Source organism: Hoplias malabaricus, unplaced genomic scaffold (assembly GCF_029633855.1).
Source record: "Hoplias malabaricus isolate fHopMal1 unplaced genomic scaffold, fHopMal1.hap1 H_2, whole genome shotgun sequence".
NCBI lineage: Eukaryota > Metazoa > Chordata > Actinopteri > Characiformes > Erythrinidae > Hoplias > Hoplias malabaricus.
The window spans coordinates 184,444-210,869 of record NW_027101325.1 but is presented as its reverse complement, the minus strand read 5'-3'; the positions used below and the strand labels follow the sequence as shown (position 1 = coordinate 210,869).

The window sequence follows — 26,426 nt, the reverse complement described above, 5'->3', positions numbered from 1 at the left end:
TGAGATCCCTGCAAGCTCTGGGTGTTTTTTGTCAAATCACTGGGTCTGTTTACACCAGGCATTAATACACATTTTTGTGATCTGATATTTCACTTGTCTACATAAAAAGCCAGATGAATGGTTAAATCACTCAAACTGCATTCAGAGGTGGTAAGAGATGGATTTTTTCAGATTCACGCAAAAGCAGAGCAGTCACTGGGAAAAGCCTATGCAACTTAATTATAAGAGTGAGAGCCACTGACGTTATGTGTATGCCTTGTCCTTCTGAATACGTTGATAAATAAATATAATAATAAACTGTATTTTTTGTGTATGTGTATTTCTCATTGTACATTACATTTTATGCTGTTATTCACTTGATAAAGCTAGTTTGAAGAATGTGGTAGGCCTATTTTGATAGAAGTAATAAAATCAATTTAAAAGTGTGTCCAAAAATGTAAGTGACAATGTATCACTTCTCTTCATCAGATGAGACATTAAAATATTTTATTTTAAATTTTAAATTTTTACTTTACAAGAGGACTAGGGTGACATACATTTCTGCAGTATGTTTCTCTGGGGTCATTTTGTAATGTTTCTGTGTGTTTTATGACTCTATAGTTTGAATGTGGGAGAGGGAGGAGACGGCGGATCTAGGAAATGACGCACCTCTGAACACCCACATTGCCTTGCGCTTTTCCGTTCTCCTCTTCCTTGTGAGTTAAGATGGCGGACCGGCGGCGACGCAGGCGGCGCGCTTCTCAGGATAGTGAGGAGGAAGAGGAGGAAGAAGGCGAGGCCTCGGGGTCCGACAGTGCGTGCTCCACGGGGGTGAAAACACGGACACGGGCCCCGGAGCCGGCGGAGCCACTGGCTGCCCGTGTCGCGAAGAACGAGGAGTCTGAGTGTGTGAGTGTCCGCGACGGGGCTCGGGGCTCCTCACCCCGCAGCCGCGCGCTTTGAAGAGGAGGAAGGATTAGTCATTTTCTCCCACAGGTTTTGTTTGGTCCATCTCTGGTCAAAGAAATAACCCTTCGCACAGGCAGGGAGTGGAAAAGCATCAGCTGTCCTCTTCTGTCCGTTAGCCTGCCCGTCTGAGTGATAACAGGCCGCTGAGATAATTAACATAAACTTTGAGAACTGTGTTTAGAGTTCAGCTCGTTTTTCCAACGTTATTCTACACGTACTGTTAACAGGTTTTATAACGTTACCTTAGTCCTAAACTTTGCTAATATAACAAACGTTACATTTAATGTAAACATTACCAGTTGTGGGTAAAACTCACTAGAATTAGTGAACGTTTTCTTTAGTCTGTATGCGTTTTATACAGGAGAAATGTTTTCAGCACTTCTGAATAAAAGGAAATCTAGCCTGTCTTCAGTTTAATAAGATTTGTCTTAAAGGTTTCTTTACACTCTGCACTGCTAGTGATCGCTGTGGCTGTGACACACAAAATACATTGCTTGTTTATGGAAGACAAAGTGAAAATGCTGGTCATGGGTTATATTTTTGGCCTGCCATTGAATTGGGGAAACAGAGTCCAGGATTTTCCATTCTATTTGTTTTTCTTTCATCCACTTTAAAAGCTTCCAAAGCTGCATTTAAATAAGATGTTAGTTGATTAATAAGTGACTTACCTGATTAAACTCTTGGGTGTTAAAGCTGGTGTAGGTGATTTTTTTGTTGTTGAAGGCAGTAAAAGTAAGCCAGGTTTTGAAATAAGCCCCTCTGCCAAAACACAAGAATGCCACAGTCTCACCGGGAGAAGTGGGCAACACCTCACCTTCAAACACCATTCACCCACATTGCCTGTCATTCACATGCAAGAACACGCACAACAGCTACAGCAATGTTCAGTTTGATTTGCTTTCTGGCTCCAGTCTTTTTGTTGGAAGCCTTCTGTGTCCAATGTACTTTGATTTGTTTAGCAGTGCAGTCCAGCCTTCACAGGAGTAATTCTCCGTGCATGGGTGGCGGTTGATTTGAGTGGTTCTGGGGGTGATGGGGTAGACAAGCAGGCCTTTTTTTCGGTCTGAGTGAAGTGATTGGATGGACTTTTACAGTCCTGTGTCTTATAGAACATAAACATTTGGCAATCACCTGCTAGTCTTAATGTGTATGCTCTGGGACTGTGTTCACAGCTCAATTTTTATGGGTTACTGTTTTTACTTTCATATTGATATATAGGCATGGCTTTCTATTGCTTTGTGTAGGATTGTGTGGTTCGACAGATTACTGAGTTTACCATTTTTGTGCAGTGTTTGTGTAAATGTATTTTATTCATAGAGAAATTAAGGTATTGTGTGATATGTCAAGTGCCGTAGAGATAAAGTAGCAGCTTCCTGAACTATGGGAACAGAATGTCACAGACAGTGATCATGTTGGATTTATTGACTCTTTATATATAACTATCAACATTAAAAAGAATCTAAACTATTTTCATTCTCTTATAGGAAAGCGAGGATGGTGTAGGTGAAGGTGAGTTTTATACTTTGTATTTTCATTCTTGAGGACCTGGTGTCGGTTGCACAAAACACCTTAAGTTAAGGTTTCCTTAAAATAAAATCGATTGCTTAAAATGTTCCTTAGATTTTCCTTAAAATGTTGACTTATATATTTAAGTTATTTCCTTATCTTTGTCTTATCCCTTAAGGAATCCCTTAAAGTTCGTTAAACCATTGCACAAAACCTTATCAACCAAATTAAGGAAAATAACTTAAGGTACCTCTGATACTGTCTTTAACAGCAACATGGCAGAGTTTATGGCGATAAACGAACATATCCGAGGAGTGTTCCACGACCAGGAGAACCCACTGCATACACTTAATCACGAGTAGTTGGTTTTAAATTATAGATTTGATCTGCAGTCAATCTATGACTTGTTTAATTATCTTGAGTTGGATCACGCTACTTTCCACAGATGTTCTCTTCCTGCTGCAGTGCAGTTAATGATCGCACTCCTATTTTATACTACAGCATCCTTCCAGTCAGTAATAGCCGAGATATTTCATGTCAAGAAGTCAACTATGTGCTTCATCATTCACTGAGTTTGAAATGCCCTTGCATGTTTGCTTTTATCATATTCTTCCAGAAGTATTATCTTTTCTTTTCTGAAATGTTTGAGAGCTGGTACAAGAGAGGCGATAGTGGTTATCACAGTGAGTGCATGAAAACTTAAGGTGTTTTGTGCAACCGGCCCCTGGCACTTTTTTGTGTGTCTAAATTAAGGGCTCTTAACTGTTTTTCACAGTGGGATACCACTTTGAGGTTAAAAATGTGGCACTCAGTACAACTTGCTTAATAGCATAGATATATGGGATATCAATGGATTTTGCAACAGCAGCAATCCTCAACAACTATTAGTACACCTGTCTTATTGTGTCTTTAATACAGAACAAAATAACAGAACATCCAGTCAACCTTATGATACAGCAGAAATAAAGAGTAGATACCAGGTGACAGGTCTACAGTAGGCTTGTCCATACAAGCCCCATGTTCAAGAAAGAATCTGCTGAAGAGAAGCATTTATAGCAATTCTGTCAATACAGGAAATGTGCCGATTAGTCTTCCGATATTATATATAGATTTTCAAAGTAAAGCCAATGCAGAATGATACATTCAGACAATTCTTTGTTTTACCTATATTTTGTTACTTGTTATAGATTTGTGTAAATTGTGAATTTCTTGAGGAATAAAAATCTATTGCTGAATCTGCCCATGGTAACTTTTATGTGCCACTTCTCTGGATGTGCTGCACAGAAGAGTATGTTTTATAGAACCACTCTTGTTACTCCTTGTGTACATCATTCATGGTACTCTCTCTGTGTGGTGAACCTTTATCTAATTCTGGTTAATTTATGTTGCAGCTGTGCTTTCGGATTACGAGAGTGCCGATCCGGAGGAGAATGGCTCACACTCAGAGGTGAGTCACCATGGCAACACAGACCGGAGGGATTGGGAAGAAATCTGTCCCCATACAGGGCCAAAACTGCTTTACAGTTTTGGGTGTTGTATATGAACTGCAGTTATGTAGGGATGTAAAAATAGTGAATGGTCAACTCGGTCTTCAGCACGGAATTCAAAATTCAGTTGCATAATTTGAAAATAATTTAAATGAAAAATGACTAGTCAGGATTTTTCACATCTTACCAATTAAAGTGCTAGTGTTTGGTGATTGGTTGCTGCTGATTATATGCAAACAGCAACAGAATGCACATTCCATAAAACATACAAGTTTTCTTTGCCATATTGTTACACAGCATGTGTATGGTTTGTCACTTGTTTTGTCATAGTTTGATTTTGTTGATGGTTTTATTGCTTTGTATTTTGATAGACAAGACATGCCTCTCAGCCAGTCATAACCACCTTTCAGCACTTTCTTTGTTCAGCAAAGAAAGATAACTCAGAACAAACCTTGTCATGCTGACAGTAAATTAGTAAGCCTTACAGGGTGAAAACGCTGTTACTGATAAATTATCCCCCCCCCCCATATAATCATATAAATTCACTCTGGACAATAACTGTATAATCACTGGCACAAACAAGACATTTTCTTTGTACAAGCTTCATCTGCCTCGAACAGAGAAGAAGCTTGATTTAAACAATCCACTGACATTTCCCTGCCACTCCACAAAACAACATTTAAAGAGTTAATCCACGGTGTTTCTGTGTGTTATGTCTGGCTGCCCCCTTTGGATGATACGTGTTAAGGATGTGATTCAGATGCAGTGATTCTGTCTGTGTGGTATATTGAGAACTTTCTCACTGCTTTTAACTTTGACCAAAAGCTAACACAGCAAGCACAAATGGAAAAATAAATAAGAGCCATCTCCATGGCTATGTTCACACAGCAGGTAAAAGTGGCCCAAATCTGAATGTTTTGGGGGTTCTGCTGTTCACACTGTCTATATATTGTCACCTGTATCTGGCATGAGTCTGAACAGATCATGTTCCTAAACTGACCCGCATGCGCAAAGGACTATGCTTCAGGTGATGACCAGAAAGAAATGTCCATCTGTTTCTTACAAAGCACTTTCGTTTTTTGAAATGAAGGAATGGGACTGGACTGTGCAGCACTGTATCACAAAACCTCCATTTTCTTTATTCCATTTGAGCTTTATGTTACAAACAGAGTATTATTTAAAGAAGGTAGAGAATATTAAAACGTGAACGGATGTTTCTTTCACTCCAAGCACAAATTTCCTGGGGGTCTCACAATCACAAGGTCTCCAAAGAGAAGCAGATGAGTGTTGACCTAATGAGGCATACCAAAACTAATATAAAACTGATAGAGAACTACTAAAAAATAATCTATTATCCTGTATGTTTTTGCATGACCACAGATCAGATACTGTCGCCTTCGGCTTGCTCGCATTGGGCTTTGATTTAAATGTTCTGTTCTTATACACTGTGAAGCTTCTTTGTGACAACGTCAGTTGTAAAAGGCGCTATATAAATAAATTTGATTTGATATGGATCGGATCTTAGTACCACATACGAAACTGGCCCAAATCTGCGAAAAACTGGCACACATTCAGTGCGATTTTTTTTTTTTTTTTTTTTTTTTTTTTGCTGTTCACACAACTACAAAAAAACAACACACCCGTGTCACACATGATGAAACAGATTTGAACGTAACAGATTTGCAGTTTGAACGTAACTCATGTTTCATAATAAGGTACATAGTCTTAAAACAAGCTTTATCAAATTATTGATGCTTTTTTTGTGTGGTTGCTTTAATTAGATAAGGCTTTGTTTGTTCTGAAGTCTGTTTTGCCAATGTGACCATTGTTCTGGGTGTCCTAGCAACCTTCTTTCCTCACTCTGTCTCCACTGCCTGGCTAAATGGACCCGGTCATGCACTCCCATTTTATCACTGGCGCCTGCAAGTTACCCTATGCATTTGCAGAAGAACAAAATTGTGTATTATGTATCAGTGTAATCATATAGAGGTAAAATAAACATCACAAACCAACTTTGAGCTTGGAAGAACGCCGGATAACTTGAAGTGTACTGCTTTTAAGAAAGACAACTGTAGATTTGTTCTGAGAAAATGTAGCCAGATGGGAAAGCACCTTGCATTTCCTTAATTTACATAGCTGGAATCTTGTTTGAATACAACCGCAACATACAATTTTCACGTTATACACAATGTTATGTAACTGACCGAATATCAATGCTTGCTTCTTTTTATGTGAACAGCCAAACGTGTTTCTTGTTCATCCATTTAAACTTGTTCCGTCTCAGGGAGGAGATGAGGAAGAGGAGGAGCACTTCAGTGATGAAGAGGCTAAATGCCCTGCTGCTGAACAGAAAGCTGCAGTAGATGCTCCTGCAGAGGAACAGGTAGAGGAGGAAGGAGAGGTGGAGGAGGGTAGGACGAAAGAAGTGAAAGCAGAAGAAAAGGGCAACCTGGCCGGAGAGAGACAGAGTGGAGATGGTCAGGTATGAGATGAAAACCTAAAGATGTTCTGTTGAAATGGTTGAATACTTTTGAAGATTGTTACTCTAGTAGTTTGGGTTTTCTTAATATTTTGATAATACGTGAGACATTTTTACAGGAGAGTACAGATGACCCTGAAAATAAGTCAGCGGGTAAAGCAGGTCAGAAGCTGGATGATGATGAGGACCGCAAGAATCCAGCCTACATCCCCCGAAAGGGTTTGTTCTTTGAGCATGATGTGAGAGGCCAGGCTCAGGAGGAGGAGAGGTAAGAATCCTTTTAAGTCTTAAGTTTGCACACACTGGCCTGTTTAAAATGTAAGGATGTTTTTGGATTTAAATGAAATAAGAAATACAAGGTGGAAAATTTATTGCATTTTTACTCTCCTGGCTTTCTTTTCTTGTTTTTCTATTTATTGAGTTGCTCCTTGTGTTTGTTTGCTCCAGACCAAAAGGCAGGCATAGGAAGCTCTGGAAAGATGAAGGCCGCTGGGAGCATGATAGGTTCCGGGAAGAGGAGCAGGCACCTAAATCTCGTGAGGAGCTAATTGCTGTGTATGGTTATGACATTCGTAATGGCACTGGACACAGTGAAGCCAGAGCCTACAGGTCCCGAAAACCCAGGTGAGATCAGCAAGACCTGTTCCTGCATGTGTTAGTAGCTGAAGCCCTTGTAAATGTTCATACATGTGTAACTGGACACATGCATACAGATATTCATCCATCCATTATCTGTAAGTCCTTATCCAGTTCGGGGTTGCGGTGGGTTCAGAGTCTACCTGGAATCATTGGGCGCAAGGCGGGAACACATGCTGGAGGGTGCGCCAGTCCTTCACAGGGCAACACAGACACACACACACTCTCACCTACGGACACTTTTTAGTCGCCAATCCACCTACCAACGTGTGTTTTTGGACTGTGGGAGGAAACCGGAGCACCCGGAGGAAACCCACGCAGACACAGGGAGAACACACCACACTCCTCACACAGTCACCCGGAGCGAATCGAACCCACAACCTCCAGGCCCCTGGAGCTGTGTGACTGCGACACTACCTGCTCCGCCACTGTGCCCATACAGATATTGGCCACAATAATTTAAGTGTGACCAAGGACTTGTTAGCATCTCAACTACATCCTCTTTTTCTTGTACAGTTTTCACATTTAAAAATATAGATTGTGTCCTGTAAAGGTAAATGATATCCTGTGTTTGCACTTTGCCTTTTTAGGCACACTGGATCACCAAACCAAGAACCTAGACGTTACAGAGAGAGTGAGAAGCCCCCACGCACCTCATGGCAAGGTGCAGCCCCCAGCACCCGTAACTCTACCCCACCCACAGTGACTCTCCAATCTGGACCTTCTTCAGCCCCCCGGCCCCAGGTCAGACCCTCTTCCCAGCCGCCTCCACGTAGCTTCCACAGCGGCCGAGGCCCAGCTGCACCCTATCGCGCTGAAGGTAGAGGACATGGTAAAGCTGCTGTGGAGGGGCTTCCGACTCGCAGCACTCGTTCCCAACCTCTGGAGGGAGAGCGAGCGCCCAGACTGAGGGTAAGAGGTTCTTGTGGGCCTACTGAACGCAGCCCTTCTGTGGTGGTGGAGGATGTGCACAGTGAAGATGAAGAGGGAGAGATTCCCGCTGTGACTACCACCTACACTGCTCATCACTATAAGACTGATCGAGAGATGACACAGTCGCCACGGCGACAGGAGTCAGGACAGGCAGCTGAACCAGCCGCAGGCGGGTCAGCACCAATTAGAGAGTCCTCACCCCCCCAAGAGAGGCCTGTGGAGAGGAAATCGTACGCTCTTGCTCGCAGGACCAGAGCAAAGCCCTCTGACCTTAGCAAGCAACCATCTCTGGAGGATACAGCACCATCAGTGCAGCCCACTCCTACAGCTGTAAAAAGTGAATCCTGGCAGGGAGAAACAAGCACACAAAGTGGGCTCACAGGGCTAGATCAGAACCTGGCACGTCTTAGCCTTGCCGGGCAAAACTGGGCCCAAAACCCACCCTCTTACCTGCGACCTGAAATGAGGGGTAGGAAAAAAGCTCAGTATTTCATATTTCATGTCCTATGAAGTCAATATGGTTTCTTTAGTCTTTGTATTTGTTTTTCCTGACATTTTTAGGCATCCCTAGCTCTATTCATATGGGAGGTGGTCCTCCTCAGTATGGCAACCTTGAGGACATGGTGAGTTGCATTATTATGCATTGTGCAAATGCCTTATCCACTTATTTATGGATGTCTAGCTGCTTCAAGTAATTATTTTAAGAATGTTTTGTTTTTCCATGTACATGGAAGTATGGGGTGCTGGTAGAAGAAATGAAAGATTTAAATTATTTTATACATTGCTCTTTGTCTTAAAGGGTGTTGGTGGTGGCCGGGCTAAGCGCTATTCCTCTCAGAGGCAGAGACCAGTGCCTGAGCCAGCACCCATGCATATAGGGGTGATGGAGAGCCACTACTATGAACACAGTGAGTGCATGTGCTTAAGGCTTTATGTTGTTTTAGATATTGAATGTTTGTTTGTTTGTTTACTTTTTCATCTTATTTGTTTATTTATTTGCTTGCTTGTAGTGCCATTCCAGGGACCAATCTACACACATGGTGAAAGCCCTGCTGCGATGCCACCGCAGGGCCTTCTAGTCCAGCCAGAGATGCATCTTCCCCCGCCTCCACACCCAGGTGAAAACAGGCACTGATTTGACTTTTGCTGAGTTGAGCGATTTCCAGCGCTGGCCCTGCAGTACCATGATCTATTGTTAAACTTTTGATTTAACTACTTGGCAAATAAATGTATCCAGTGTTTTCTGTGGGTGTTTTATCATGCCACATCTATCATTATTTATTTCATAGAATCTGTGAATCCTTAGATTCTTAAGTTCTCACTGTCATTCTTTATTTAAAACTAGTGACATGTGAATGCATCATGTTATTTAACAATGTAAATTAAAGTTTTCACGTAGCTAATCAGTAAGGTTACCGAACATAAACAGAAAAAATAATACGCATGATCTCAGTGAAACATTTTCTTCAGTTAAGGTTGCATTATTTACATTACAAAATGAGTGTTTAAAAATGAAGTGGTGTCCTGAAAGCATCCGTCACTTTTTTTTCTGATTTGATGCTAGAATTTTTAGTGTTTAAATGGGGTTCTCATGCACAATATTTCAGCAGCACTTTATCAATGTTCCCTTCAGGTAAGGGGTGAGAACCTGCCCCAAGTGAAGGAGTTCAAATATCTCGGTTTCTTGTTCAAGAGGGATAGTGAGATTGACTGTAGGATAGGTGCAGCGTCTGTGGAAATGCAGTCACTGTACCGCACCGTTGTGGTGAAGAGAGAGCTGAGTCATAAAGCAAAGCTCTCAATTTACCGGTCAGTCTACGTACCCACTCTCACCTATGGTGATGAGCTCTGGGTAATGACTGAAAGAACGAGATCGCGGATACAAGCGGCCGAAATGAGCTTTCTCTGACGGGTTGCTGGGGGTACTCTCTGTGATCGGGTGAGGAGCTCAGTGACTAGAGAGGAGCTCGGAGTAGAGTTGCTGCTCCTTCGTGTTGAGAGGAGTCAGTTTAGGTGGTTCGTGCATATGATCAGAATCCCTCCTGAACGCCTCCCACTGGAGTTATACCAGGCATGTCCAACTGGAAGCAGGCCCCGGGGTAAACCCGGGACACACTGGAGGGATTATATCTCCCGGCTGTCCTGGGAACGCCTTGAGATCCCCCAGGAGGAATTGGTGGATGTTGTGAGGGACAGAGACGTCTGGGCTTCTTTGCTCACCCTGTTGCCACCGCGACCCTGAAATGGAAAAGCAGAAAAGATGATGATGATGACAATGTTTTGGTGACATTAGCAAAGCTAAAAAGAAATTGCTGTTTCAATTTAAGAGCTTTTCATGGCCTAGAACACCACATATATGTATCCTTCCCTTTCTCTAAATATTTGACTGACTAATATTCTTCACTCTGTCTGACAGGCCTGCATCCACACCAGTCAGGAGGGCCAATGCCTAATCCTGCATTATATGCTGCCCCACCTGTTTCTATGTCGCCTGGGCAACCTCCCCCACAGCAGCTGCTGCCCCCACCTTTCTACCCCCCACCTGGAGTCATGACCTTTAGCAACACCAACTACCCCTACCCTGCCGGAGCTACACTACCCCCGATGTACCCCAACCCACAGGTAACAATGACTTCGGATTATGATGCATTAAGATGTAATTCTGCTGATTGGTCTGGACAAAAACAAATTGTTGGAATTATTTCTGATTGCCTTAGAGTTAATACATGTCTAATATGCATTGAATTAAAATGAAATAAAATAAAATTTTACAGCATATTCCATGCAATACCATTGACATGTCTAGCTTGTAGATTTAATGTCTTTATAACAATTTAAAGCAATGAGTGGCCACAGTTCTCTAACAATAATGTGAAATGTGTTAACACAGCCTAGATTTACTGTTGTAATATAAACTGCTAAAATTAGGCTCATTAATACACAATGTGTGTGTTGTTAAAAACGTGTTTGTCAAGTATTTTAACTGATGTTGTAAGCACCAGGTTATGAATAGTTTATTAAGAACCTGTATGTCACAATAGCTTCAAGTTGTCCTCCATAAAAGTAGGTTTACAGAGAGAAGACAAAATTTCTTTGCTGTTATATCTTTTGTCAGTTCTGCCAGACAAAAACTGACCTTAAAAGGTGTCTGCTTTTTTAGTTGGTGCACAGGAATGTTCACATGAGAATACTCATTTGTTCTGAGCCACACTAAATTCTAATAGGAGAGGATTTACTTAAAATAAACACAACTCAGAATTTTTTCATTGAATAAAACATCATAATGCACATTTATAATGTTCTCTGTGCGTTTTCTTTAGGCGCAGTCACAGGTGTATGGTGGTGTTACATATTTCGACACGGTACAGCAGCAGGCCCAGCCCAAACCCTCACCGCCACGACGGACTTCCCAGCCAGTCACTGTCAAACCTCCCCCACCAGAGGTAGACTTTTATTTCATGTTAATTTTATTATTATTATTATTATTATTATGTGTGTGGGGGTTGCGGTGCTTTATATGTGTGCTCTTTGCATTGTTCTCTGTGCTGCAGGACCAGAGCAGAAAACCCAGTGAAGAGGTTCGCTCCTAGCTCCCACTGAGAGACGAGGAGGCTGCGTTTGCCGCCTCCTAGGACCAGCACCACTTGTGGATAAATAGATTTCGCATTCTTGCTTTTTTTTTTTTTTTTTCCTTTTAGTGTTTTGTTTGTTTGTTTTAATTCCTTGTTTTCTCATTTGTTAAGCCTTGTCTACATTAACCCTCGGGCAAGGACCTGTTTGAAAGTCGTTTCTTGGTCATATCAGTTCTCTTGACCTGCTGTGTTTTCACCTCTTGGCTATTTGCTGTGTGCTGCCATCACATTCTATTCATATCTTGGCCCTTGATGGAAACATACTGTAAAATGCCTTTGAACCATCAGGCAAACAGGAGGTTAACAGTTTTTATAACTGTAAAATATTATACTAAATATTGCAGCTTTCTATTTGTTTCTTTTAGTCAAGGCAGAGAGTAGTTAGTACTATTTAAAATTCACATTAGTCCAGTTTATTAAAGGAACCACAAGTAAGATTAAATATATACCATTAAGGCAATACACACGTTTAAAAATTAAAGTAATGTTTTAAAAAGTTTAAAGATAACGTTTAAAGGTGTTTTTTTGTTTTCCCTCTTCTCCTTTTCTAATTCTTCTAATTCACATTTAGTGGAGTGCAGCATAACTGCTGAAATGAAGGTTTGGAAAGCATACTTAGACGTACAGTCAGGTAAAATTTACTCTGATCTATTGCAGTCTCCGTATTTATAAGCTGCAATATATAAATAACTAAAAATCTTGCATGTAGCTCCTTCAGTTCTGCATTCACATTAAGCATTAGATTTCAGTTTGGCCTTCCAGTCTATGCATTTACTTTAGCTCAATTTTATTTGTCCCCTTCCCTCCTTAGTCTCTCTCTTGGTTTATGAAGTTAGGTCAAACATTTCATCTGTCAACGGTGAGAAAACTGGGCCTTCAGCGGCAAAACAGTTGGATCTTTGTCAGTAGTTCCATAATTTGACCAAAATCTGGCAACCCAAATTAGTGTATGCAGAGCCATAGATTAAAAGGTTTTAAGTGTTAAACAGGAATTGGTGATGCACTGTTTTGAAGGGTTGACTGGAGCACAGTTCTCATGAGTTATACCGTCACGGACTGTTCAAATAAACTTGGAAGGTTTCAAACAAGGATTATTCAGATATTTTATATCATTGATACTCGTTATTATTTTATTATTATTTACCCCCCCCCCCCCCTCAGTAAACCATTACCAGTTGTTTAAACCCACCCTTATGGTGCTAGACTGTGTAGCGAAGGGTGAATTCCTCACTCTTCCACAGGACACCGCATCCTCTAAAAAAATGTGTTTGTATTTTCAATATTGTACTGTGTTATACGAGAAACCGTTAACCTTGCCTGAAAACTGACGTACTTGACAGTGCTACTGCTTGGTGATAGCTTCCTAATGTAAATGTATATAGAATAAATGTATAATGAAGCTTGTGGTTTAAAGAGCAGTAATACTTTAAACTCGTAGTCATCAGTGGAATACGGTCACCATGAACAAGTCGGCAGGGAAACCTAGCCTAATTTTCTTATTTTTAAAAATATATTTCACTGATTCAACTTGACTTGCGATTATCAATTGTTTGTCTACGTTACTTATTTTTCAGAATGTGGAATGAATGCAAGAGTTAGAGGCATGCATGAAAACATGGATACGTTTCTTTGTGTAAGCAATTTTAGATCGAAACCTGAGGCTGTGAGGCTGTTACCTTCTTCCCAGCTGGGATCTGTAATGGATGCATCATTTTAAATGGTTCCCTTTATTATTTGTTCCTGATAACCTGCCAGTATAAATGAAATCCTCTTCTGTGCACTCTCAGTGTTGTTTAGATGTGGCTCATAAGATATTGATGATTTGAAGATGATGATGATACTTTATATATGCCTTAAATTGAATTGGTTTGACATATCTGTTCTGATTGACTAGACCTGCCAACACTGTGAGGGGCTCGTATGTTTCATAGGTGTGTGAATACGTTAGTTTCATTTTTTTCTTCTGTTTTGTGAAGCGAATTTGTCAAGAGAACTATTAAACAAGACCCAAGTGTAATTTCTTTGGTTTTTTTTTTTTTTTTGTTCTTGGATAAAGGGTTAAATTGGACAAATTCCATGTGATGGGCAAAGGAAGGGGTCATTCACTGAACACCGGCGCTTCCTATAGCAGAAGTGAAGACGGCCGTATATTGAGACACTGTATTCGCATATTGAAGTCATATTTTATTCCGTAATCAGTAAAGCAAACCATTTGGATCTGTTGTATGCTTTTAAATGTTTCCATCAGAACTTTAGCTAGGGACTTGAGAACTGGAACCCTGAGTTGTACGCCACCTGGCTGAATTTGGCTTTGTCATTGACTCATGTTCTGTTGTCACGTGTGACTACTGAATTTGCCAAGTGAAGCCTTTGGCTCTTGCTGTTGTGTGAGCCAGGCAGGAAAGCCACACAGTCATCAGCACGCTAATGAAACATTAGAGAGGGACACTCAAAACCTTACAGCTGAATTTAAATAGATTTGGCTAATGGTATTTACCATTGCCTTAAGGAGGCACTCCAGTCAACAAGGAAAATAACTACATATTTTAAACATGCATTTTTCAACACCATGAGACCCTTCAGATTTTTCAGCTTTAAAGTCTAGGAAACGTTAATTGCGTATTAGACTGGGTGTAAACGTAGAACTGAAACAGAACTTTCTTGATAATTTATAAACTCTAGTTCTGGTTTTCACCCTATATCGTTGTTTACCACTTTGTCTCGATGTAATCTAGAGGTCGACTTGTATCGAGAAGCAGCAATTGAGCTTTTGGCCACATGGAGGCGCTGAATCCTCTGATTTCTGAATTTATTTATTTATTTTTGCAGCACGGAGGGTGTTAATCTCAACGAGCATTATTTTTCACATAATATAGCGGCGACGTAGAAAAGTAATGGGACATTTCAAGTAGGCGAGCGAGTCAGATGGCTTTGTTACAACACGCTGTTCTTCTGCATGCAGTTAGGCGCCAAAACTGCAGATGGCTTTTTTGGTTTTGGTGGATTTGTTGTACATTTAGTGTCTGTGATTATGTCTTATCTGATTGTGAATACAGGAATACGGGACATTTTTGCTTATTTTATCTACGAACACCTTATGGGGCTTTGTTTAAAAAACTACAGCATAAACTTCTCTTTAAAAAAAAAAATGAAATGGTTTGAGAGAGGGTGACAAGATCGGAGATGGTGAAACAGAGGACACGTATGGGGGGGTTGTATGCTTAGCTGAACCTATGTGTGCTTTTAGGTCCTTTACACCTTTATTTGCTATACAAAACGTGAATTTCTTTTTTAATTCCTCCGAGAACTTTTTACGTTTCGGTATAGCTGTGAGATGAGGGTAGGTACATGAGCTTTGCTTGACGTAAACAAGGACTACTGACGTGCAGACTGACCAATTAAATATTTACAGAGAAGGTCATCAACCAATAACGGTAGCTCCACAGTCAGACCGTCCAATCAGAAGAATTTAAGCTACTTCACCACGCCCCCTTCTCACTCAAGCTTACCAATCGGAGTAGGGGAGGGCGGGGCTAGTTTGAACGAAACTTCTCGAAGTTCTATGTAAGCTCTAGAAAAACAAAATCCCGGACGTTTGTGAAATTCCGCTTGGACATTTTTTTTAAGTCTAAAAAAGAGGACATGTCCGGGTAAAAGGACGTCTGGTCACCCTATTTAAGACCTCTTGAAGGAAAGTATAATTATTATATATATATAAAAAAGTATAATTCCTCTCTAGGCTGCTTTTTTGAGGGGTTAAATCCAAGTAAAAACTCCTGTATGTCAACCATTAGCAAAACAGTTAGCAACGTAACATTGATCAAAGCTGAATGTTGGTTAAATTGATTGCAGAAATCAACATTAAATCAATGTATAATATTGAAAATCACATTGCTTGTGTATAGAAAATTAGTTGTTAGCAAGTTTTTCTCTTGAAACAGCAATTTATTATTTTATTTTGTTCTCCCCTTTTGGGTAATATATTTTCAGGATACTGAGGGCAGATTTAATCTTGTTTTAATGGGATGAATTTGTTGAAATATATTTATTATCAAATGTATTTATTATTTCAGTCCTTCATAGAAAAGCCAGTGTATGTTCAGTATAAATCAGCATAGTTCAGCACACAAGAATATGTACTTTGAAGTTTGTTAATTCCACCCAGCAGTAATGAAGCACACTAGGGTTTCAGGAGCTGACTCCAACCTGCAATCCATCCAACCAGAGTTGACGCCTCAATTCCAATCCAATTTAACAAAGCTAATTATCCTTTCAGTGTTAACCAAGAATTTGTGGAAGACCCTCTCCAAAGGCAAACATTTTAGTTTGAGGACAGGAAGTCTAAAACATAGCAGGATTAGCAAGTGCCTTTTGGAGGAGAGAAGGATGGTGCACAGAAGGAGGAGCTGAATGTGAGAAAATGGAGAAAGAGGGAGACGGAAAATGCAGAAACAGAAAGACGGAGCAGCAGAAGAGAGATGAATGAACAGTGCCATAGTTGAGCAAAGGGGAGACAGAAAGACAGATGCAGATGAAGCAGAAGCTGAATGAGAAGGAGCAGCATATGAAAATGATTACTCTAAAGGACAAGAAAATGGAGACAAAGACTGTTGCATATGGAGCAGAAACAACAGACGAAGGTGAGAGAAGAAAGACTGAAAGTGAAAACTGAAGAGGGGGAGCATCAGACAATTGTGGTGTAAGAATGGAAGGAGAAGAGAAAGCTTTGAGGAATGGTGGAAGTTGGAGAAGAGTCTGATAAAAGTAGACGAGATATTAATGAGAGACCTGAGAGGCATTCATCCAGAACATGAGGAGCATGGAGAAAGAGAGGATAAATTGACTATTCTGTAGACAATTTCACACATTCACCCAGTCACTCAAACCTGTGGAAAAATTTCACACCAGTTTACTCCATATACACTGTGTTTTTTCTTTCCCACAAACCAACAAACACATGCTGTTTGTTCAGCACAGCATTCAAAAGATGAATGTGAGTGACTTGAGTTGGTAAAATGGCAAGCGAGAATTTATCTATCACTGCATTCATATGACTTCCATCAAGGAAAACGCACTGCAAAAGCACTGCAACAGTCAGTTTTGTTCCTGGGAATAATATTGTTTCTAAAAGTATGTGAGAGTTTTAGTTTAGATTTAAAAATTGTGATTTCAATTTTAACGATCATGAACATAGCATATTGATACGTAACTTTTTAGGGCTTTTATATTTCTGGAACAACAAATTACTTTTTTAAAACTGCATAAGTTACAGTAAAATGACAATAGAGTGGGAGGATATTTGAACTCCTTTGTCCTTAAAATAATAAAGGGTTTAAACAATGTGACACTTACCTTCCTACTGGGTGATCCATATCATTCTGAGTGCATGACTTTCTGTATCCCAATTAGTTATAGAAATGCGAGTATTAGTAGATGCTTAGTTCCTTTATGTAGCATGTAGCCTGCTGTTCCTTACAGATTGTTGTCATTTATAGTTAGTGCAATTTCCAGTGAGGGGCGCTTTGTTAAAAGTGGTTCATGCACTGATTAGTGTCTGGCAGGAGGACAGAGCAGTCATTGGCAGCTGCCACTGACGGTAACGACGCCTGCCACAGGCTATGAGCCAACACCTGAGAACAAGGAGTCCCCAATTACCATGAGGTATGTAATATAATCACTGCAGCCACAGTCCAAATTCCTTTGTGTCACAGGAAAAAACATCATTTTTTTTTTAAAACCCAAATTTCTACCCAATTTAGTCACTGCTAGTTCCACCCTTCTTTTAAGACTCCCCGAATCTCGCAATGCCTCACATTTACGTTATTGAAACACCACCAGGTGATTGTTTCATGTCTTAAATCTTTTGTATCAATGAAGTAGCTTGTTATTGTAAAATGGAAAGAATTCTGGCAAAAATGTGGGTTAATTTAGCTCTATGTGGATATAAGGAGAGTTTTCCCACTTTGAATAAATGCAACATTAAAAATCAAAGGAGGTTTTAGTTCCCTCTCTAAAGTGAATGCATATGTATTATCATTCATGTAACATTCATCACCTGCTGCCTATGTTCTCTTACTGTAACTTGTATTGACCCACTACTGCAGCATAGAACCAGGAATGGTCAGCATGGTCCCCTATTCTTGCTTGCAGTAAGTACCTACCAAATTAATTTAGCAAGTAATGCAAATAAATTTGTTTGTATGTTTGCTTATTTGTTTATATCAACACACAAACATTATTCTTGGAGGAAGAATATATGTGCCTTATACAATAGGGACAACAATCAGTGGCACCTTAATGGGAATAATTTCAGAAAACTTGAAATCACTACTTCATGGATTGGATCACAACTTCAGCCCTGTTGCTGGCTTACATTTCCCCTCTCTATTTTTTTCGTTTCTGATAAAACAGGCCTCTGGGGCCAAGCGCCAATCATCTGCCCACAGCACAAGTGCCTTATTCACAGGGAAGCAGACTAACATAATGAATATTCATCCATTTCACAGAGCACTCCAGAGGGTGTTTGTATTGGTTGGCATGGTGGTCAGTCTGCGCAAGCGTATCTTCTTGACCAATCGGCCAGAGAATTTTGAGGCTGCCCTGCAATGAATATTCATGCATGCAGCAGCTGGAGGGGATGCTGAGGCTACTGTGATATTCTGGTTGAGACATTTCTGTACGTATGCATTACTTAAGCGTTGCTTTAGCATTAGCAGTTCTGTGCTGGAACATGCTGACAATTCTTTTTGATTGACAGGTCTGAGCCACTGCACACTGAAAGATGGAGAAGTGGGATCCAAGTTAGTTATGCAATCAGATTCATTTAGACAAAAAAAAAGAGCAACTCTTGCCATACTCACTTCTTTAATTTCCTGTCTGGCTAAAAAAGATTTCACACTTACAATGTGTCAAAAAATGTGTTCCTCTACATTCCCTCTCCTTCTGGCATCTCCCTGTGGCAGATTCAATGGCATCATTCTGTGTCTTTATCACCGTCTATTTCATTACTTTCTTTACTCTTGTAGTTTTGTTTTGTGTAGGACTAAAGAGGCCCACACTTTCTTGTCCGCTCTTCCATGTCACTACCACATTTTAACACTCCTAATGTCCCACAGTGTATAAAATTAAAATGATTTATTCTAAATAATTTCTCACTCATAGTTCACTGAAACACAAAGTGTAGATACACAATTTTAATCCATATTTGTACTTGTACATACAGTAGATATTTTATATGATTTAAATGATACCAACCAAGTTGTGGCTCAATTGGTGAAGGCTATTAATAGCATTGGTAGATCATATCTGTAAGGGAAGTTGAAAGTGTGGAGTCTGCAGTTTGGCTTACTGCCTTGTATTAGATGGCCATTGACAGTGTATGACATTTTGATCACAGAAGTATAGAGTATGGAAAGGTTTATGAATAAGGCCATAAGGAAGTGGCTAGGGGTGCCACAGCGTTTAAGTAGTGCGGCATGCTATGTGAGATGGGTACTGGAGCTACCACTCACAAGTTTAGTTGAGGAATTTAAATGTGCAAAGGTGAGTCGCGAGATGATTTTTTCAGGATCAAAGGATGCAGTGGTTAAAGCAGCAGCGCCAGTCACAAAAGCAGGAAGGAAGTGGATCCCACAAGTAGCAGTGCAGGTAGCCAGGAGCTCATTAGAGTTAAGGGATGTGATTGGCCAAGTGCAATGCGGAAAAGTGGGCCTTGGGTAAGGTGATTCATGAAAAGATTTTGTAAGGCCACATCACCAGAGAGAAGGCAAATGATGACTAGATTTATTAGTGATTAGTGAAGAGGTGGCATGGTGCGCAACAGCAGTGTCACAGGCAAAACAAGACCAGTGGCTTCAGTGGGAGAATCTAGAGAAGCGGAACAGCATTTGGCAAGAATTGTGGGCGATGGAGGCAAGTCATATTTTTTTGATTGGAGCAACTTATGTCCTTACAACTCCACAAAATCTTGGACAGTGGGTAAGTGAAGACCCTTGTGGATTATGTACAGGGGTTGGCACACTGAAGCATATTCTATTAGCTTGTAAGGTTAGTTTGTCACAGGGTCGGTATACATTAAGACATAATCAGGAGCTAAGGGTTTTAGCATGTTTGTTGGACAGCACATGCTTAGAGGTAAATGCATTAATGAGTGGTTGTAGTAATAAAGTGATTAAGTTTGTGTGTGAGGGTGAACATATTCGAGAATGTGCACAGGCAATAAATATTGGTAGATGGGTTGAAGCATGAGATTGGAAATTATTGGTGGTCGTAGGTAAAAAAAAACTGCAGGTCGCAGAGTGCATTGTATTAACTACACTAATGTCAGGTATGGTGCTGTACTCTGAAGGTAACAGTTCCATATGAGGATGTAGTAGATGAAGCATTCAAAAGGAAGAAGCTGAAGTACGCTGACTTGGCAGCAGAGGTGAGGAAACGTGGGTGGCAGGCACATGTTAGACCGGTGGTGATAGGTGTTAGGGGATTTGTAGCCAAATCTGCCACATCCCTCCTAGTGCAGTTTGGTATCAGGGGCCGGTATTAAGGGCAGATATGAAGGAGTTATCAGAAACAGATGAAAGGTCTAATCAGTAGGGGAACACAGACTAGTTGGGGAAATGCACTGTAGAGGTGCTGTTATGTTGACTTGTGATGTAGCATGTAAATATCACATGGAACTGGTGGCACTGAGCATGCTTTAGCGGTGCCAGTGGGGCTAGGTACAGGCTTAGTCACCAGGAAGGCCAGTGTGGATTTACGGTTGTTGATGGTTAAGGGTAAGGTAGGACTGTAAACCTGGCTTGGAAGGGGGAAGGTCTGGGATGCCAGACTTCACTGTTGAGTCTTCTGGAGGTGTCGTGGGTTTAATTCAGCGAAACACTGATGAGGGGAGGTGCCTACCTGATGACCCCTGTGAAGAGCTAGTGATACAGTGGATGGTTTGAGTACTCATGATGGGCTCAACGAGTAACCGTTGATGTTAATGGTAGCTGGTTGCTGATCGGATCATAAACAGCCTCAGCAATCTTAGGGTGTAGAAATGGTGTGGCTGCCAGTAGGAAGAGAGTGGGGTGACGCTCTAATGGATTGGGATAGGATATTTTACATCTTATCTCATGTATGTTTTTAAACATAAAGGTTTGGGTTATTGTTACATTTTAACATTTACGTCTTTTTCACAATTTCTTAATTTGTATGTTTTTTGTTAATTTTTTTTTTTTTTTTTTTAAAGTGTGAACACTTCTTTCTTGAAGTTCAATATAATTGGCTTCAGTTCACCAAACACAAAGCAATTTAGTTCTGTGGCTGCTCTTCTGGAAGGATGTTGGTAGGGGAAATTAGGTAGTTTAATGTACTGGATGACATGACTACCTTCAACTGATCAAGTCAACTTCACGTTTTATTTAATAAGAGTCGTTCATTCTGGAATAAATAGGTTTATGCTTATACAAGCTTTTTTACAGTGAATGTAACAAAGGAGCTTGAACTGTTGCAGAAGTACATTTGAGATGTAAATCTTTGTTTATCCATGTGTTTTAAAGGTTGGTTTATTTGGTATACTGAAAGGAGACAAGTTTTTTCCATTTATATGCAACATGAGACACAAATATTCAAAATCAAACTATTCGTGTCAGCCTTAGATTTAAAAAAGTGTTATGTTAGAACAATCCTAAAAATCTTTCTGCTCTCAGCTGTTGTGTGGGAATTAAATGCTACATTGGTCGATTGGAACTTGATCATAAAATTTGAAAAATAGGTGAAATATTCTGTTAAGAAATATAAACAGAGTCGTAAAACAATCAATTCTGACTAAAAATTAGTAAGGCAATGTTCAGGATTTTTATAAAATTCTCAGGATGCTTGATCACCGTTTGCTAGGTCTCTAATCTGTTTTTGTAAAAATTAGTAAAAAATTAATATATAAATAAAAAAACACAAGAAGTCTTTGTCTGGTATACTAAGTGCTCTCACTCTCGCTCTCTCAGGGGAAAGGCATCTGGAGGTTACAAATGAGTTTCTGTGGTAATTCAAACAGTGAATAAAAACTTCCTGACAAGTTAGAGTTCAGCCATGTACCAACACCCTTACTTTTATTCTCTTAATCATGTTGTTGCACATTTAAAATACTGAGCTTCTGAATGTAAACAAACCAGAGAGAAAAGCATCCCCTTTAAGGACCCCTCCCTGGTATGTTAAAGGTGCATTTCAGTACAGCATACTCTCCCAGCATGTTTTTTTTTTCTTTCCTCTCTCAGAAGAAAAGGCATGTTTTTACATGCTCCACTCTTTATGGTAGTGCACACATACGCACTCTGTAATATGTGAAGTGTACTGGCTGCACAGTTTGTTTGTACATTCTGTCTGAGCTCACTGGAACGAAGAGTAATTTATGACTTTGAGCTCTGGGTAACCCTCCTCCGAGGGAGAGTACGGAAATCGGATGAGAGTGTGTCGCTCATATCATAATGAAGACATTTGGATGCATGGTTGGCATTTTGAGACTGGACTGGCATTTTGAGACTCTTCATGCATCCATGCCTGAGGCAAAGCTATCAGAGCGTTAGATTTCATGATAATACCATACTCTCACTTCCAAGCCATATGGGACACAATAGCTAATTACTCGTTTTCCAGACACAAGCCACTTTTTGTCTGTGAAAACAAAAGACAAACTCCACTGGCCATCATTTGAGGAAACATTTTTAAAGAGGTTTTTTGGTAACTTCTTTGTTTTCTTTGTGTTTTTCTGTAAATTCTTTCTGTAAAAAGTGAAGGAAAATTAAATTAAGCAATTATTCTTAGATTATACTTAGAAATTGAAGTAGTCTAGATCTGGAGGAAGTTTCTTTTATTACACTTAGTCTTGTAACTATACTTAAAAGAATATTCAAATTCCATTTGGGCTCATATTGGGTTGATTTAGATGTCTTTTATGGCAATTTAAAGAAACCTCACTTAATGAGACTTCTTGGAATTCGAGTGTTTTACTGAATTTTATTTGTGAACCCTGTTTGTGGATAAGCTACATTTCAGAGTAAATGGTCCTGAATCCCAAACGCTGAATATCAATTATACATTTTTTTTTTGGCTTAGTTCTGGGTGTCATTTAAAACTCTAGTAGGTCCAATTATATGGGTTTCTTTCTCTGGCTCCATCAGCAATGCATTTTTAATGAGGGATAGTGTTGGTTGCTGAATATTTAAATGGGTTCCCCTGCTCTGCTATTGTTCTCCTCGGGTGAGACACATTGCCGGTGTGGGACTGACCCCTCTGGCGTTGTCACAAGGCGACAGCGACCAAACAAAGCGGCCTGCCACTGAGGATGATATCACCGTTTTACCCCATCCCCCAGACTGTGTGTGTGCGTGTGGTGTAAGTTTGTGGGTGCATGTGGAGTGTGCATGCGTTTGACAGTCATTAGACTCACCAATGATTCATGGGAGCTGTTTGAGAGCAGCCACCCATAGAGACAAATGATGTGGTCATGAAATGACATGTGTTTGTTGTGTGAACACAGATGTTCTTATGCTCTTAGTTACTTATCCAAAATGCCACACTGACACAGGAAAAAAAAAAAACACGTTAACACGTTCCACTTTATCTCAAAATTCTTTGCCGTCTACAATCACAAGTCAATCTTAAATTCTGAAATGAAAACTGGTATATTTTTGGCATTGTATTTGATTCACAACACATTATTTTATGTGATTTATTGAATTGCTTTTTTAAATTTTTGATCAAAGTGTAGTGACTTTGAAAACGTCTCTCTATTTTGGATTTCATCATCATACATCAGTTGGTGGGGGAAATAACAGGAAATATTAATATCATGTTTCACCTCTTCCTCCAGCCATCCACACTTATCATCATTTATGCGTCTCTTGCCTTTCTGTGATAAAATGATAGACCTTTTAAAATGTTTGAGATTTGCACAGCTGTTTGTTTTCATCCAACATTTAGACGTTTATCATTACAAACATTACATAGATTTACTGTTTTCAGTTGTAAAACACAGCATTCTTCATACAACATCTTTAATGCTAATGTACGGATTCAGCAAAAACACTAAGCTCATTTATTTTATTTGGAAATACATTGTGGTATGAGGAAAAAGAGTTTAAATGTCTGATTCTCTTTGTCTTTATGATAATCATATCATTTTAACTATAATTAAATTCTGTAGCCACTGAAGACTAGTCTCCATTTGGTGTTTGGCCAAAATGTATTTGACTGATGTGTCTGTAGACAAGTCTGTCTGCCTTTAAATGTGTAGATCCCATATGGATTCAGGTCTTACCTAATATAGACTATATTAAGACATCAATCAGGCATTCAATTAGTGATGACACCTCTCAAAAGACACTGAGCTAAATTATGTGATATGCCCCAGGTTGACAGTGAAACATAATTCAGTTTAAGTGCTTTTTTGGTGATAATGTCCAAGGGTGAAGAGATGCTGTTACTGTCTTATTCTGGGATGTGGAGGAGAGTGATGTTTCTGTCTAGTGAGCCGTTTCCCTGCGTGGTGTTTATGATGCATTCGGCTGAGCATGCGTGGGTGTCAGAGATGGGGTTGAGAGCTCTATACATCACAGCGATGCAAGCTGTGTCTGTTTGAAGAGTTAAAGATAATCTGCTTATGTGCGGAACCGCTCCATACTCATTCTCTCTCTCTCTCTCTCTCTCTCTCAGTAGACAAGTGTAGACATCACATACAGAGTACTGAACACAGAGCACTGACTGCAGACTATAACCCAAACAGTTTTGCAATGATTATGTCTATGTATGTTTTTGGCTATGCACATTTAAACTCTATGCTAAAATTTGCACTGGCAGCTTAGCAACCAGCGAATAACCGTCTATATACAGCATTGTAGTGTACAGAAATTTGGAGCAATTTTCTGTAATTCAGTAGCATTAAAATCAGGTCCCATCACTGGATATTTATCTTGGACTTGGACCAACTTCAACTTCACTCTAAAGATACACTAGCTACAGCCCGCACCAAAGCAACCAATCGCTCTGCTTTTTAAATGAAGAGCAAGAGAATCAAAGGCAAGATCAAAACAAAATTACCCAGTGTATAATATATTACTATTTTCATTTTTCATTCTTTTAGTTTTTATATTCCCAAATATTTTGGAAAATGAAAGAGACCCAACTGGCACACTTGGTATACCTATTAAACAACTGCATATAGTAGCAGAAAATCAGTAGCAGACAGCCCTAAAGGAGCTGCCACGTAATGAAAACTGCACTAGAAGCAAACCTCTCATCAGCACCAAAGCCAAAAAAGGCCTGATGATAAAGTGCAGAAAAGAATCGGGATGGGAAGTAGGGCTTTGTTAAGTCGGCCTAGTACTTATGCTCACCAAAAATAGGGGGTGTGGACTCCAAAACAGTGTCATTCCAAAACAGTGAAACATAAATTTACTCAGTCCCATAAAATGAAATGAAATTTAAAAAGACCATGTTCTAGTTCATATTTGAATCCTGGTTGTTTGAGTATGCTACAGAAATAGCAGTTCTGAATGTGGCAATAATGTACTCTATGCACAAGGAGATCATATGCAAAATTCGCAAGTGTGTCATGTGCTTGTTTGTGTGTTTTGTGGAGGCTGGCATGGCCCATAAGAACGGCATTGTGACGGCACGGACTGGGGTGTTTGTGCTGAAGACGGACTTACTTAATGAGTCATCACAGATGTGTACTCTGGCCCTGTCACTCCGGGGGCAGTGTGTTACACTCTTGAGGTCATTTGTCATCTGTGTGTGCGCTTGTGTGTGTATATGTGTGTATGGAGTGGATTCTCTTTAGCTGTGCACACACATCTCCAAGAGTCACATTCAATACAACCACAGATAAGGTTACGCAATTGTCAAGACAACAGCTCGATGATGTGTAAAGGCCATTCTTCCCTGTGTCTTGCTTGCTTTCCTTTTGTTGCAGATTACATAAAGATCTACACAATCACAACACTTGAACCAAACTGAAACCACAGTACGTTATCAAATAACATTTTTGAATATTACTTTATTTTGATAGTGGACCTGAATAACACAGCTGCTTCAGACGCTGTCATGGGCAGAGTTGTTGTCTGGCCCTGTTTGGCTGGCCTCAGGAGACATAAATTCTTAATAAAACCCACCTCAGCAGTATTCTGTTGGTTGGTCCTGCAATGGTACGTGGCAAAGACACCAAATACTATAATCTGAAAGATATTTGAAGTTCATTACACATCCATAGTCCAAAAAACAAGAAGAAAACAATTTATTAGTAACGTGAATGGTTAAAAAAGTGAGACAACTGTGTAGAATAAAGTGGGGATATGGCAGATTTACTGCTGACCAGCAAATAAAAATGGCATGGTTTAAAATTAAAGATAAACTTGAATAGTTTATTTTTCAATTAGAAAAATAGGTTTAACGGGTGTTTGTTTGTTCCATTAAATATATCTGTTAAAACATAAAGGATGCATTAGCAGGGTTGTTCAGGACTAGGGTTTGAGAGAAAAAAACTATATACGTACATTTTTAATTAATTTTAATTATTATAATCCAACTTTTAAGTACACCATAATTAATGATATTGTTATTAATATATTAATGAAATTTTAAATAAATTACATATGTAGAGTGTGTTTACAATTTTGTGTACTTTATGGGAAATTTACTACATTTCATGAGACAGAAAAAGAAGCAAATGAGTTCATCCATTCATTATCTGTAAGCCTTATCCAGTTCAGGGTCGCGGTGGGTCCAGAACCTACCTGGAATCATTGGGTGCAAGGCGGGAATACACCCTGG

The 26,426-nt window shown here is 39.8% G+C and overlaps 2 protein-coding genes across 3 annotated transcripts in view; both read left to right on the top strand.

Moving 5' to 3' along the window:
* The first annotated feature begins 691 nt into the window (after positions 1-691).
* LOC136686042 (protein CASC3-like) lies at positions 692-13,838 on the top strand. Its single transcript, XM_066659518.1, has 13 exons — positions 692-888; positions 2,433-2,457; positions 3,846-3,901; positions 6,226-6,423; positions 6,540-6,688; positions 6,868-7,044; positions 7,647-8,458; positions 8,551-8,612; positions 8,789-8,897; positions 9,000-9,107; positions 10,406-10,611; positions 11,310-11,432; positions 11,541-13,838. The coding sequence occupies exons 1-13, from the start codon at positions 706-708 to the stop codon at positions 11,577-11,579; spliced, it is 2,247 nt and encodes a 748-aa protein (XP_066515615.1). The 5' UTR covers positions 692-705; the 3' UTR covers positions 11,580-13,838.
* Positions 13,839-15,463: 1,625 nt separating this feature from the next.
* LOC136686025 (rap guanine nucleotide exchange factor-like 1) overlaps positions 15,464-26,426 on the top strand; it is a 56,333-nt gene continuing 45,370 nt past the window's right edge. Inside the window, exons 1-4 of one of the 2 annotated variants that reach the window (XM_066659499.1) lie at positions 15,464-17,282; positions 17,726-17,770; positions 18,128-18,297; positions 18,379-18,421. In XM_066659499.1, coding sequence (XP_066515596.1) covers positions 18,403-18,421 — 19 coding nt within the window. In that variant the 5' untranslated portion in view covers positions 15,464-17,282; positions 17,726-17,770; positions 18,128-18,297; positions 18,379-18,402. The remainder of the gene's footprint in view (positions 17,283-17,725; positions 17,771-18,127; positions 18,298-18,378; positions 18,422-26,426) is intronic. The other variant, XM_066659498.1, reaches the window with a different exon arrangement.

Excerpts from the sequence above, each read along its gene's own strand:
- LOC136686042 (XM_066659518.1), top strand. The coding sequence starts at position 706 with ATGGCGGACCGGCGGCGACGCAGGCGGCGCGCTTCTCAGGATAGTGAG. Across the intron at positions 7,045-7,646 it reads TACAGGTCCCGAAAACCCAG|GCACACTGGATCACCAAACC; the intron begins GTGAGATCAGCA and ends TTGCCTTTTTAG. Across the intron at positions 11,433-11,540 it reads TCAAACCTCCCCCACCAGAG|GACCAGAGCAGAAAACCCAG; the intron begins GTAGACTTTTAT and ends TCTGTGCTGCAG.